Source organism: Orbicella faveolata, unplaced genomic scaffold (assembly GCF_042242905.1).
Source record: "Orbicella faveolata isolate gen_17 unplaced genomic scaffold, um_ofav_v1 contig_12, whole genome shotgun sequence".
In the NCBI taxonomy this organism is placed as follows: Eukaryota; Metazoa; Cnidaria; class Anthozoa; order Scleractinia; family Merulinidae; genus Orbicella; species Orbicella faveolata.
In genome coordinates, this window is record NW_028301539.1 from 9,602,316 (window position 1) to 9,615,000 (window position 12,685).

The 12,685-nt window shown below is 38.8% G+C and overlaps 1 protein-coding gene across 6 annotated transcripts in view; it reads left to right on the top strand.

Annotated features, from left to right (window-relative positions):
- LOC110040240 (endothelin-converting enzyme homolog) overlaps nt 1-12,685 on the top strand; it is a 44,579-nt gene that overhangs the window by 12,564 nt on the left and 19,330 nt on the right. For 4 of the 6 annotated variants that reach the window (XM_089283633.1, XM_089283637.1, XM_089283635.1 and 1 more), the window contains 4 exons: nt 10,155-10,354; nt 10,815-11,072; nt 11,823-11,888; nt 12,383-12,496. In XM_089283633.1, the coding sequence (XP_089139759.1) occupies nt 10,155-10,354; nt 10,815-11,072; nt 11,823-11,888; nt 12,383-12,496 (638 nt within the window). Of the gene's footprint in view, nt 1-1,239; nt 2,418-6,731; nt 7,267-10,154; nt 10,355-10,814; nt 11,073-11,822; nt 11,889-12,382; nt 12,497-12,685 lie in introns of those variants that run through there. The other 2 variants (XM_089283634.1, XM_089283636.1) reach the window with 2 other exon arrangements.

The window sequence follows — 12,685 nt, forward strand, 5'->3', positions numbered from 1 at the left end:
ATCGTCAGCTGAAGAAATCATTTCTATATCCTTCTTTGAAACGAATGCAAATCGCGGTTTGTTAGGGGACAGATTTCTATCTTTAATCTATTTTGCTTTTTTTGAGCTGTAAAGATAATTATCAAGATTATCCTCGGAGACGGAGGGACACGCAAACTCATTACCCCCCCCCCCCCCCCCGCCACACACACACACACACCCACTGCGGTAAAATGTGTGTGAAAGAAGCGGGGAGGTGCGGTTAGTGGATGGAGCCCCTCCACTGGATTTTCGTTGTAATAAGACAAATTATTTTGCGTTTCATAAAATAGCTGTCGGCTTGCTTCACAAGATGACATATTTTGTTGTTGGCCATAAGGTCATATGGTGTTACATGACGTCATCATGTCTGCCATCCAAAATCCTCCGTCTTGGATTTCACTACTTTCTCAAAATTCTAAACCCCCTTACCCTCCCCTCTCTTGTGCGAGCGAGGTTTAGCGCGTTGCTGAAGACATGAAGAGATGGCTGAATATTGTAAATTAAAGAAAGGTTAAAATTTAGTTATTTTGTTTAGAAATATCAATAATGACAACCACCGTTACATTTGAAAGTCGTGTGCTATTGTTCCTTTTCTTGTTTTACTGAATTGTCCCAGACTACCAAAGTTGATCTTTGTTCTGTTTTTTTTTTTGGGGGGGGGGGGGGGTAAACTTACTGCCTGAAAACTGAGCACTTAAAAGTCCTTTCCCCTGAAATTGTCGTATGTTTATTTATTTATTTTTATTTCTTTAATTATTATTATTATTTTTTTGGTGACAAACAGTCCAAAGATGGAATCTGAGCAACAAATACATGCACAAACTACAACTCGACCATTCCGGTTACGTAGAAAAGACATAACATTAATCTGTCAATTTGCTGCTATATTAAACATGAAAGAAAAGAGTCACATCACGATTTACACCTGTGCAATGTCACAAAGTATAAGGTGTTGAAGAAATTAAAAGCCGTTAACAAATGACCCTGGTAAATTCTCCCAGCTAACCACGAGCCTCTCTTGTAGCTCAGTGCGAAGAGCACCCAACCGGTATCTTGAAGGTCATTGGGTCAACTCCCATCGGATTCGTTCATTGCCCCACGCTGGCGAAATGCTGAGCATTTCATTTTTCACAAGCAATAGCAGATTTTACGTTAAACCTGTGTGAAAGAAATGGAAATTGGCAAATCGCTCTACGCAATATAAAGGCTAAAACAAATAGACGCTATTTGGAACTTATCGCTCTACTAAGGGAGTTTTGTCACAGCCCAATTTGACTGAATCACTTTTGTGGTAATTGAGAATGGCGTTAACACAACCATTTTCTTTAATTTGTTTTCTTTTATGGCTGGGCGTGGTCGATTGGCCTGTAATCAAGACTTTTCAGAATCAACACTATTCCTGTGTGATTACTATTCGAGATTGTATACCACTGGAGTCCCGAGTCCCCTTTGGTCACGATAAATGCTCTGCGGTTATGATTCGTAACAATTTGGACTCAGATTTGATTTTTTTTGCTTGGAGGGCAACATACATGTAGTTGCCGGGGGGTTCGACGAGATCGTTACTGTTTTTTTAGAAGTAATGGAACTAAACATGGAATTGATTCAGTAAAATATCGATGAAAAAAAAAACAAAAACAAAAAAAAAAAAAACGATACCTCCTTAAAGAGTGCAAGCCAAATTAATCCAATCTCACAATCTCAAAAAGCCACTTGATGAAATTTGGACGCCATATGATATATTGCACCCTTACGAGAAGTTTCGTGTCAAAAAAGAATTAATTGAATCTTCACTTGGAAGCCACGTCAAACAGTATGCAGCTAATTATAACTCTGCAAGGTGTTCCTTTGTGCGACAAAGAAGAATACTTTAATTACTAGACATTTGTGCATTCAAAACCATATCATCGCCGGCTTTGATTTCATACGTCGCGAAATACGAAAGAAGAAAGTCTGTCCATACGCATTGCCGATTTAATTTAAAAATCCTTAAGTATGTACAACAGTGTTTAGACGTAAAAACAAAATGGCGGATCTTAAAATTAAGTACAGCAGAGCGGAAAACGGGACAGACGTCTCGGAAATCGAGAGCGGACCCGAAGCGGTTGTACATCTTCGTCGGCGAAATGGGATGACAAAACTGGAAAAAGTTCTTTTGGCGTGCACAGTGGTGTTCGTTATAACCTCTGCTGTTTTCGCGTCGCTATATGTATCTGAGAGGCAATATAGGAACGTGAGGAAAAAAAACCCTTCTTCGGAAAATGGCAGCGAGAACTGCAAAGGCCTTGGTGAAACTGGTGAAGAGGAAAAGAAGATAAACAAAACAAAGGAAACGTGCGATTTAAACCCTAACAATTCAAAGTGTACAACTCAAGTTGTCAAACAAGCTGCACTTGGTAAGAACTATTCTTAATTGTGGCTTACAATTCAAAAAACGCTACATTTTAATTCAAGTCGTGGGCCTATTTATTTGTTAGATGATATATCTAAAGTGTATTGTCTCATCTGCTAGCAAATATTATCCTGAGCAGAATATTTTATATGTGCATGTTTTAATTCCACTGTGTAAAGAAGTTCTGGGGTAATTTTTGTTTTTGTTTGGTAAAGTGAGGGAATTTTCAAACTTAAATTCTTCCAGGAATAGAGATTTCAAGAAAAAGATATTCTGTTCTTTGAAACGCCATGGCCATGAATTGAATCAAAAGACCGGGATTATATTTATTTCACGGCTTTTACGCACAAGCGTTCATTTTGCGATGATCGATTAAAGTTTAATGAGGTGGTAAAATCATTTTGTAAAGCGCTCTTTCAATGCGAAATCTTTTCCCCAACTTTTTTAAAGTGAGCTTTTCGTAACTATATTCCATACCAAATTAACTTCAACCCTCAAGCTTTTCCGGGTTTGATAAAACGTGATGTACTTCTTCTCGCCTTCTCATGATTTCGTAGCTCTTATGAAAGGAACAAAAATCATATTGTTTTGTTTTCAGATTATAATAGTAAGGCGAGGCTGCGCTCAAATTTGCATATCGTTTTCAATGAAAGCAACAGGAAAATACTTCGAGCTCTTTTCTTTGAGATATATTCAATAATTAGTTTATCTCGGTGGATCGATTCTCGACACCTCTAATAAATGTCGCATCAGCTTCCTAAGCGAATCGCTGCCAGCAGCTGGTGCATAACCGCGTTAGATTTGCCTTCTACTCGCCTATTTCCATGAAGTTTAAAAACAAACCTTTTCTTCGGGACTTTCCCAGACTTATTCTGTTACGAAAATTATTAGGTCAAATTGGGTTGTCCAGAGGTTGCATTAGCACGCGTTGCAGACCATGGTGAAGTTGTTTTTCATTTACCCGAACTTACGCGGTAATTCTCGAGCCAAGAAGGACTCTAAGCAATCAAGATAGAGTATACTTCGCAGATTCCCCTCGGGAAGGCTTGACAACCGCAATGTTTTAACGTCATGTCATTGTCTTGCGCATTTCCAAAAGTAGAAATGCTTTCTGTGACTGGTTCAGTCATAGTAGTATGATAATTTTGAAATCGACTCTCAGAGCTCTTGAAAAAAGACTTTAACAATATACCATGCATAATAATAACTCATGAACTGAGCAAGAACCATTTTTAGTCCAGTAATAAGTAAGTAAATAAGTACTTAATTCAGAGAATAAGACAAACAAGATGGATGATTGACACAGAATAACTATTAAAAAAGAGACAAAAAGGAAATTTACATTTGGAAGTCCACCAGTCCACACCAAGATCAGCACATAATTATTTTTAACATCATCAAAATTCTAACATGGCGTCGTAAAACCTAAGCCGAGACGCGCTGTCTAATGAGGAAATTAAAAATAATAATAATATTTTATCAAGCAGAGTATCAGCATAATTGCTGCATCCAAGTACAGTTGGGAGCAGAAAAAGTGGGAGCAGAAAAAGTACTCTCTAAAGTAGGCTGAATAGCCAGGACCGATATTTAACTAATACTAGACGTCTCTCTACTTTGTCTAACACAAAATGAAACAGACTCTGTGATTGGTTATAGACGTAACGTGATTCAAATCAACCAATCAAACAGCTCATACAAATATAAGTAACACCGAAACTTTTAAAAGGACTTTGATAGGAAGTTTAAGATGCATAACCAACCATTTTAACTAGCTCAAAGAAAGTGAGAATTTCCCTCCAATGCCTCCGCACTACGATTTAGATTTTCGGAAGCTAGCCCGTATTGTGTTCCACAGGAGTTGCTGTAGTCAAAACGTCTCACTTGTATTGTTTCAAATTAAGTTCTTGAGGAGGATGTACTAAGTCCATTTACTTAATCGACATTTTACAATAATGCTGTATTACAAGTAATATAGGACTTGTTCTTTTTCCGGCTCCAAAAGTGTCTGCGGTTTAATTTATGAGCACAAAAAAAGAACTTTGTCTTGCACAATATATCGCTGTACATTTGCAATACCGCATAAAGGAGCTCTGAGAAGTACATAAAGGTTTCTGACGTCTCTACAATATCCTTAAATAAACCCGCCACATTGCTATCCATATCATTTCTTTCGTTTTCTAAACAAACTAAGAAACTATATATTTTAATTTGAAAGTAGCCAGAAACGCTTCATTTGTGCTCACAGTTCTTGAGGAGAAGTTTAGTAATTTTTACGCAATCGGTATTTGTCAATAATTCTGTATTACAAGTAATGTTATGGGTTTCCTGCTCTTTTCTGGCTCCAGTATTGAGCTTTAATAGCACATCACTGTACATTGGCAATACCGGACAAAGACTCTTTGATAAATTCAGACAGATTTCGAAACTCGAAACTTTGAGAGAAAAGTTTCTCTAAAACCCCCGCCAAGTTGTTCTTCAAATCCTCCACTTTGTTTTATAGCAGCTATTATAGTTGGATGAGGATTTATTTTTAAAATCATTAATTAACCTGCATTCATTCCCACATGTGAAGCAGATGTATTCATAAGCTAAGTATACAGTGTAATTCATCTTGATATTATCTTTAGAATTCGATGTTGTGAAAGGTCACTATTGAAAAACAAAATTAAGAACATAAATTACAATTACAAAAATTTAGCTCTCCACTCCCATTTAAGTTTTTTGAGCCCTAATTCTCGTTTAATTAGCAGTTGATTTAAGTAAAATTACAAAAGCTTCTTTCATGCTTCTTCCAAATTCGAGCACGGCCACGTACTTTTACTTAACACTTTTCAATAATGCTATATAATAATAATAATATTATGTAATATCCCAGGTCTTGGTCATTTTTCTCCTCCAGGAATGTCTGAATGTCCGGTCATCACTTGAGACGCGAACATAAGCATAAGTATAAAAAAGCTCATGCGCCAGTGGACGGCAGGGCATAAAGATACGTACAAGCATAAGAATATAAAAATCTTGCGTTTTTCGTATGCTGATACTTATGCTTATGTCGCTTTTATGTCTATTGGAGACATGGTTGACATACGCCTAAGCATAAGGAACGAGCGCTGTATGCTTAGGCCGACCATGTCCTCACTGGGCATAACAGCGCCACAAACATAAGCATAAACGTAAGAAGAAGACTTATGCTTATGTCTGGCCGTTCCCACTAGCGCATAAGCTTCTTATGTTTCAGCTTATGCTTATGCTTGCGTCTCAGGTGAGGACCGGGCTTGCGGAAAACTATGTTTGTGTGGTGCAATATATGTAACGTTGTTATATCGCGGGAGTTTTGGTTCAGTTGATTTATGGTCGCGTGGCAATGACAAATCTCAATCTAAATGTTGCCCGGCGGGCAACAATTATGCAATCGTAACCCGCTCTCCCACTAAGCACGGGTTATTTTGATTTCTTGACTTAAAACTTTACACTTATTTCCAGCCATATCGCAAAACAATTAATTACTGGTTCTTTAGGAAACAGTTAATTTTGTTTTCTCGAGAATCTCGATTAAGTGTATATTGTCCACTATCAATACCAAAACAAGGCACTTGGTCGTATGCCAGTAGGGCTCCGAAAGACCTTTTTGGAAAATTCGCATCTCACCACACTGCTTTGTTTCAAATTCTCCTCGCTGCGGATTTCTTACCAATTCTAGACGGAGGTAACGATCATTGAGTCACTAAGAATCAGCACCGTTTTCTTTTGCGGTCCCTTGCCACATTTGCATTCGCTACAAGTAGGATCTATTTATAGAGTACTAAATCTCATATCAATGAACTTTGGAATTCGAAGTTGTAAACCAAAGTAGGTGCTGAATTGTTGCCGCGACATGGTGTTGAGTTGATGTTAACTTTTTTCACAGTTGCGTCATATTAATGACCTAAATATGCGTCATTTTCAAATTAACGCCCAGTTTGGCAAGCCGCCTCCAACCCCCTAAAAACAATATACACCTGTTAAGCACAACATCAGTGCTACCTGTTACTTCGATTGAGCTTGATTTGGCAAGCGTCACGAGGAGCAACGATCTTGCACAGGGAGAAAGCAGCCTTTCAAAGACACTTTCCTGTCTATGTGTACTTCATCTAAAACCAATGAGAACTCTTATTAACGAACCTTGTCCCATAAAAATATACTATAGCACCACTTAAAGATTATTACTTATATAGCCCTGTGTCCTCCAAGGGATACTGTATTTCAATCTCGTAGTCCACACCCCATGTGGTAAATTTATCGCCAAGGACGATAATTTCTATTGTTTTTAATCGCGTTCTCAGGGTTAAATAATTTGCATAACTTACTAATCATTGTTAGAAGAAGTTAGTGTGAATTTTCCTGTTGTGGGCCAATTTCATGCTGGATCAGATCTTTGTTTAAGGCTGTCGCTTTTAGGAAGAGCGCACCTTCATGCAAACCTGGCACAGTCGATGCACTACTGACAGACTTGGCTCGATTACTTCGCAGAAGGGAACTCTTGTTTATAGTCATGTACAAGCCAAGTACAGAAGGGCTCCTCAATGCAAACTATCTCGTGAAGGGACGAGGTGATGAGTCGCCCAGTTTTGTCCGAGCAGCCCACAGGTCGGTATTGTTTGATGACATTGACATTCAACCGACGAGCGAGAAGCCGCTGCATCGCGATTCAACCAGATTATCGAAACGTGAGAAATGCATGATTGCTGGTTTGATTCTTCTCGCTGTGTTGTGCATTGTTTTTATTGTGCTGTTTGCAACGGCGTCAAAAGGAGAAAAAAAACCTAGCCACATGCCGGAAAATAAATCGAAAGAGTGGATTTCAGCGTCTTCCGGTAAGTGTGTTCGCATTCTAGGTGCACGGTATTATATGCTGCACTACAGCAACCTCCGATCTCACGCTCTTGAAAGCTGCTGGATTTTCAAACGCGGCGCATTTTAAATTAGTTTACCAGACCTCGTTAAGATATTTCCAATTAAGACACTTCTAAGTTCGTTCGAATTTGCGTATTTGTACAAGTAGCTCCTCTGTCAAAACAACTCACAATTCGCTGTCAAAAGGTTTGTGAAGGGTCTGATCGGCTTTTAGACATGTTTACAAAGACATTTTTTTGTGGCTAAAAGGTCGTAATTAACCGAGACCCTCCTGCGTGGGAACGTGACATTAGCTCGTCAGTTTGATGAAGAGGAACGCAGCTAATGTTTAAAGCTGACGTAATCTATTTACCTTTTTATGCTCAAGCCTCCACTGTCCTCTTAAAATACAAATCTGGAGTATAAGGTTACTTCTGCTCTTCATTATAGTACCTTTAAATTATAAAAAAAAAATTATGCAAATAGGACACTTTAAGTGCATTTGTAGTTAATGATATTCAAACATAGTCAAGTGCAGACAAATATACTGTCAATTAAAATCGACTCGTACGCTATACGACTGTTACCAATAGTTGGAATATTTAGAATCAATAACACTCCCGCGACGCGTAACGCCAACGATAACGCCTGATTGTCTTAAGGCTATAAATGTCAAGACTGCAGCTGCTATTCCGAATTCTCAAGTGAAATTAAAAGTTGCTCAAAATAGCAGGGTCAGGGGCTCAAAATACCCTGGTCAGCGTTTTAGCTGGGAAATTAATTATTACAAATTATTATAATTTACTTATTCCCTGACCCTGATGCAAACAAATGTTTTGGAGCAAAGCACCAGTCAATGGGCTACAGTCGATATCTTATAATTCAGTTTGATAGTGCAGCCTGGAGCACCAACAACACAAATGAATAAAAATGCTTATTCAGTTTTCTATATTTTTGTCCTCTAGGCTCGCTGCCAAGGTGACTTTTAATTAATATATCAAAAAACAATCTATTCCAGCAGTGCCTATGCCCCGCCTCCCCTGAAATTAGCATTTGCAATTGATGTAGTTGTTCAAATGCCCAGGGGTAGTGGCTCAAACATTTTTTATTTTGTTCGTTTCTCGTTTTAGTTTCAATTAATCTAAGCACATTGCCCCAGGGGGAGGGGAGATGGGCACATCTGGAATTGACTTGAATAACAAATAAATAACGTAAGTCACAAAAACTACAAAAATGTAGCTCACACATGGAAACATCTGGAAATTACTGACACGAAAGTGGTCGCCTGCGTACGTGTGTAGAGCATTCAGGAGTATTGTATATACGCGTAGGTAGTTACATCAATTGTAACTGAATTTATAACCTAATCTTCAGGTTGCAGAATGCATAAATAACACAGTGCAGTTGTCATGTACCTTTGTTTAATTTCATCTTTAACGACTTCATATGCAGTCGTATTGTCTGGAATTCGTAGTTCCTGGTCTGAAGAGAATCGGCTAGTGGTGAACGAAACCATTGTTTACCAGGTTTAATTACCTTGAACGTCATTTCTTGAAAAGATTTCGCTTCAAGCCTGTTGCAACTGGCTTTGCTAAATTCTCAATACCTCGAGGGGGCCAGACGTAAAGTGATGTCTTCAGAATGAACGAGAATTTCCATCGTACACCAGCCGCCATCATATTTACTTTGCCAAGAAAGCACATGTTTGTCTAGTTTAGCAACCACTCCTTGAAGGTGCTAAGTTGAGCTGTACTCTCGCGTGCTGCAGTGCTTATTTTTACCACAATTGCTGCTAATCTCGCAATCTGGTTGGCTAATTTTCCGTCGTCGATAAGAGTTCAGACCACGCTGCTCGTGTCAATGTGTTGCGCAATGCCTTTTTCAGCTTACGCTCTGAAAAAAACATTTGCTTTGGCTTTGATATTGTGGTAACAAAACAAATTGAAATGTAATTTAGCGTTGTCAGTTTGACAAATTGACGTCAGTTTTTCATGCGTCAGTCCTGTTATTGATCATGAATTTCGTCGTAACATTGTCAAAGTACCTGTGGACCCACGAGGCGATAGCCTCGTGAGTCCAAAACATTTTGACCACTGTGATGACGCGTATCGTCGTCGATAAGAGTACAGACCACGCTAAACCACATTCGATTTGTTAATTAGAACTCTTCTGTTAGAGATTGGGCCAGAGGAAACAACTGAGTCAGCTCTAAATAGCGGGAGTTCGAAGTTAACAGTTCACCCGATAGCCGATAACATGACTGAAGACAAACTAACGAACAAAACAAATCCAAGAGAAATGGGTCCGAGTTCGGGTTCTTGTGGTTCAGCCGTTACGAATTGTCAAAGTTTTTATTAAAAAACTAGAAAATCCGTTACACATTTTCATTGTCTGTAGGCACATCATGGATGTTCGCTTTTGACCAATCAGTGAGCACGCTTTCTGCCAGTTTTTTTCTATTTTTCTTTTGTGTGTTGTTTTGTTTTGTTTCTTTTTTTTTAGCTTTTACTTTTCCTCAAGCTTCTTGTCGGAGCTGAATCAATAAAAAAATCTGAAAGAAAAAGAATAATTAACACATTTCAAAGTTCAAAAGAACATGTGATCATCTCTTGACATCGCAAGTTCTACAAATGTCTATTCCCCCCCCCCCCACCCACCCACCCTATTCCTTGAAAGTGAAACTACTCTCCAGACGACTGTCAATCGAAACACAAATTAAAACACAATTTTCCTTTATTTTGACTGCATTCTGTCTTCTTCCTTCCTCATATTCCTCTTTATTACATCATTCCACCCTTCTTCCATTTCTTTCTTTCTGTTTGTGTCTGTCAGTCTATTTGTCTCATCATCTGTCCATTTTCTCTCCTAGATATTCTTAATGCAATGAACGCAAGCGCGGATCCGTGCGAGGATTTCTACCAATATGCGTGTGGAACGTGGATGAAAAAGAATTACATTCCTGAGAGCAAGACATCCTGGAGTCAATTTCGCGTACTTTACCAAAGAAATGAACTGGTGATGAAAAACCTTATTTGGGACAACGAAGATGCAAGGAAAAAATATAAAGATGTAAGTTATGCTTTGCAAATAATTTTTTCCATTGTGGATGAATTATATACCGAGATATAGGGGCTTGGCTTTAGGAAGGCCAGTAACAGTCGTAGGGAGGCTACGGCCGATGCGGAGGCAGAGGCTCTCTAAAATTCTATTTCTGTCATTCTAGTGCCATTTTGACCAAAATTTAAAGGTTACAAAATGATTTTTAAAAAAATTCCAGACGGAGGGTGAAAGGTGGTCTCATTCGCAGCCGCCATTTGGATCGTGACGCAACGCTTCTTCCACTGGGAGACGCTGACTCTTTCCATGAGGCTTAACCGCTTTGCGTGACGCGTTGTTTGACGTTTTGCGTGACGCTTTGCGTGACGTCCCAAATTAGGGCAAGAGACTTCCTCGCTCCGTCGATCTATTTAAACTGAGCAAAACGCTTTCTCATGTTTGCATCTTATTTTGTTCCTCCTCACGCTTGTAGAACGAAGCTGTCACGAAAGGTTTCGACATGTTCGATTCTTGCATGGATGAGGACAAAATTGAGAGTCTGGGCGCACAACCGCTGTTGGACTTGATCAAAGACTACGGATCCTGGAACATAACTGACGGAAATTGGACTGATGAAAAATGGACGTTTGTGGAAACTTTTGTCAAAATTCACAAATATTTGTCGATTGCACCGCTCTTTAACATGTACGTGTCAGCTGATCTCAAAGACTCAACGAAAAATGTTATTGTGGTGAGTTTTTTAAATCTCTTATTGACCGGGCACAAGGGCACGAGTGCCGCAATGGTTTTAGGACCGTATCATGAGATATCAGCCTTAATCTCAATAATGCGGATGGAGCGCAGCGAGGTCCACGTATATAAAAATAAATAGATATTAAATAAGCTTAAATAGATTGATACATAGATCAATAAACAGAGATATTCTCTGGTACTCTAGGTAAATAAAATATTTTTATGAAAAAAGCGCTTTAATAGGTGAACTTTTGTTTGGCGATACGACATTTGGTTCATTTTAGTTTTAACCCTCTGAAATAATTTCTCTTGCATTGCGATTTTCTAGAGAACGTGAGAGAATCAGAGATTCGACAGTCTCAACGAACTCTGTGGTAGATCCCACACTTATGGTTAAACTAGAGATTTCTCGAGCATACTGCTAAAATTTACGAGTTACTTTCGACACTCAGTCGAAAAGCGCTCAAAGTGTCACCATATGTTTAGAGGGCGAGAAAGAAAAGACTGTTCTTTTTTGGCAAAATGCATGTTTCTCTCTTCTCCTTGAAAATGTTATGGTTAGGAAACAACTCTACCCTGCTGTAAGGTTCTAATGAACTCCATGTATTTTCCGTATGTAGCATAGAATGACCAACTTGGAGTAGATCTACTCCCACAGTTTGTAATACTAGTCAATCGCAGTACCGTCACTGAAACTACAAAACTAACATGTGTTTTTTTAATAGTTTGCTTGTATCTATGTTTTCAGCTTGATCAGTCTGGAATTGCCATTTCTCAGGAAGGCTTTTTGAAGAACACTTCGTACCATGCAAAGGTGGGTCACGCAACCGTCCCATGGGTTGTCACACAACGCTTCTTGGTATTGCGTTACATTAAATGAAAAGGGAGGGTTTTGAACACGCGATAACATGTCAGCAATGTCTTATAAAAACTAATCACCCGGGCGATGATTTTAAGGGTTTTCTTTGGTGTTTGCTTTGGTTATCGTTTCCAAAACAACAGGTTGTGTGGGAAATAAGCGTCTTACTGACTCATTTGAGGGCCAATTCTAGCTAATTATGACGATGGAAAGTGATGCCGTAGTCCCGTAAGCATCCAAAGTAAGCAGCTAAAATACACATAACTCAAAAACTGGAAAAACACACAAAAACAAAAAGAAAACCTACGAAGAACTGAAAAATGCCAACGAGCCAGATTTGGTTTCCTTCTTATTTTGCATGTGCATGTTATTTCTCTAGACGGGATCTTGTAATTGTCTGTTAATAATTGTTTACTTGTAGTTAAGGTGGAAATTCTCCGCTATTCTAGGTCCGCAAAGCATACAAAAAGCTTATGGTCGATGTTGCAAAACTTCTTGTCGATCGCCCAGACACAGAAACGTTGATGATGGAAATTTATGATTTCGAAGAATCTTTAGCAAAGGTAAGGCGTTCTTCAATATGTGTACATACCTTCACCATGTCACAGTCACCTAATTACGTAGGTTAAACCGGTTTTTTTCGGCCCTTGTCCGAAAAAAAAAGGGTGCTCTTGCAGGCTAAGCTTCCAACGACCTGTTTAAAATATATGTAGTTTCACTTGTAAATTATTACAATTGTTTTAGTTGTTTCC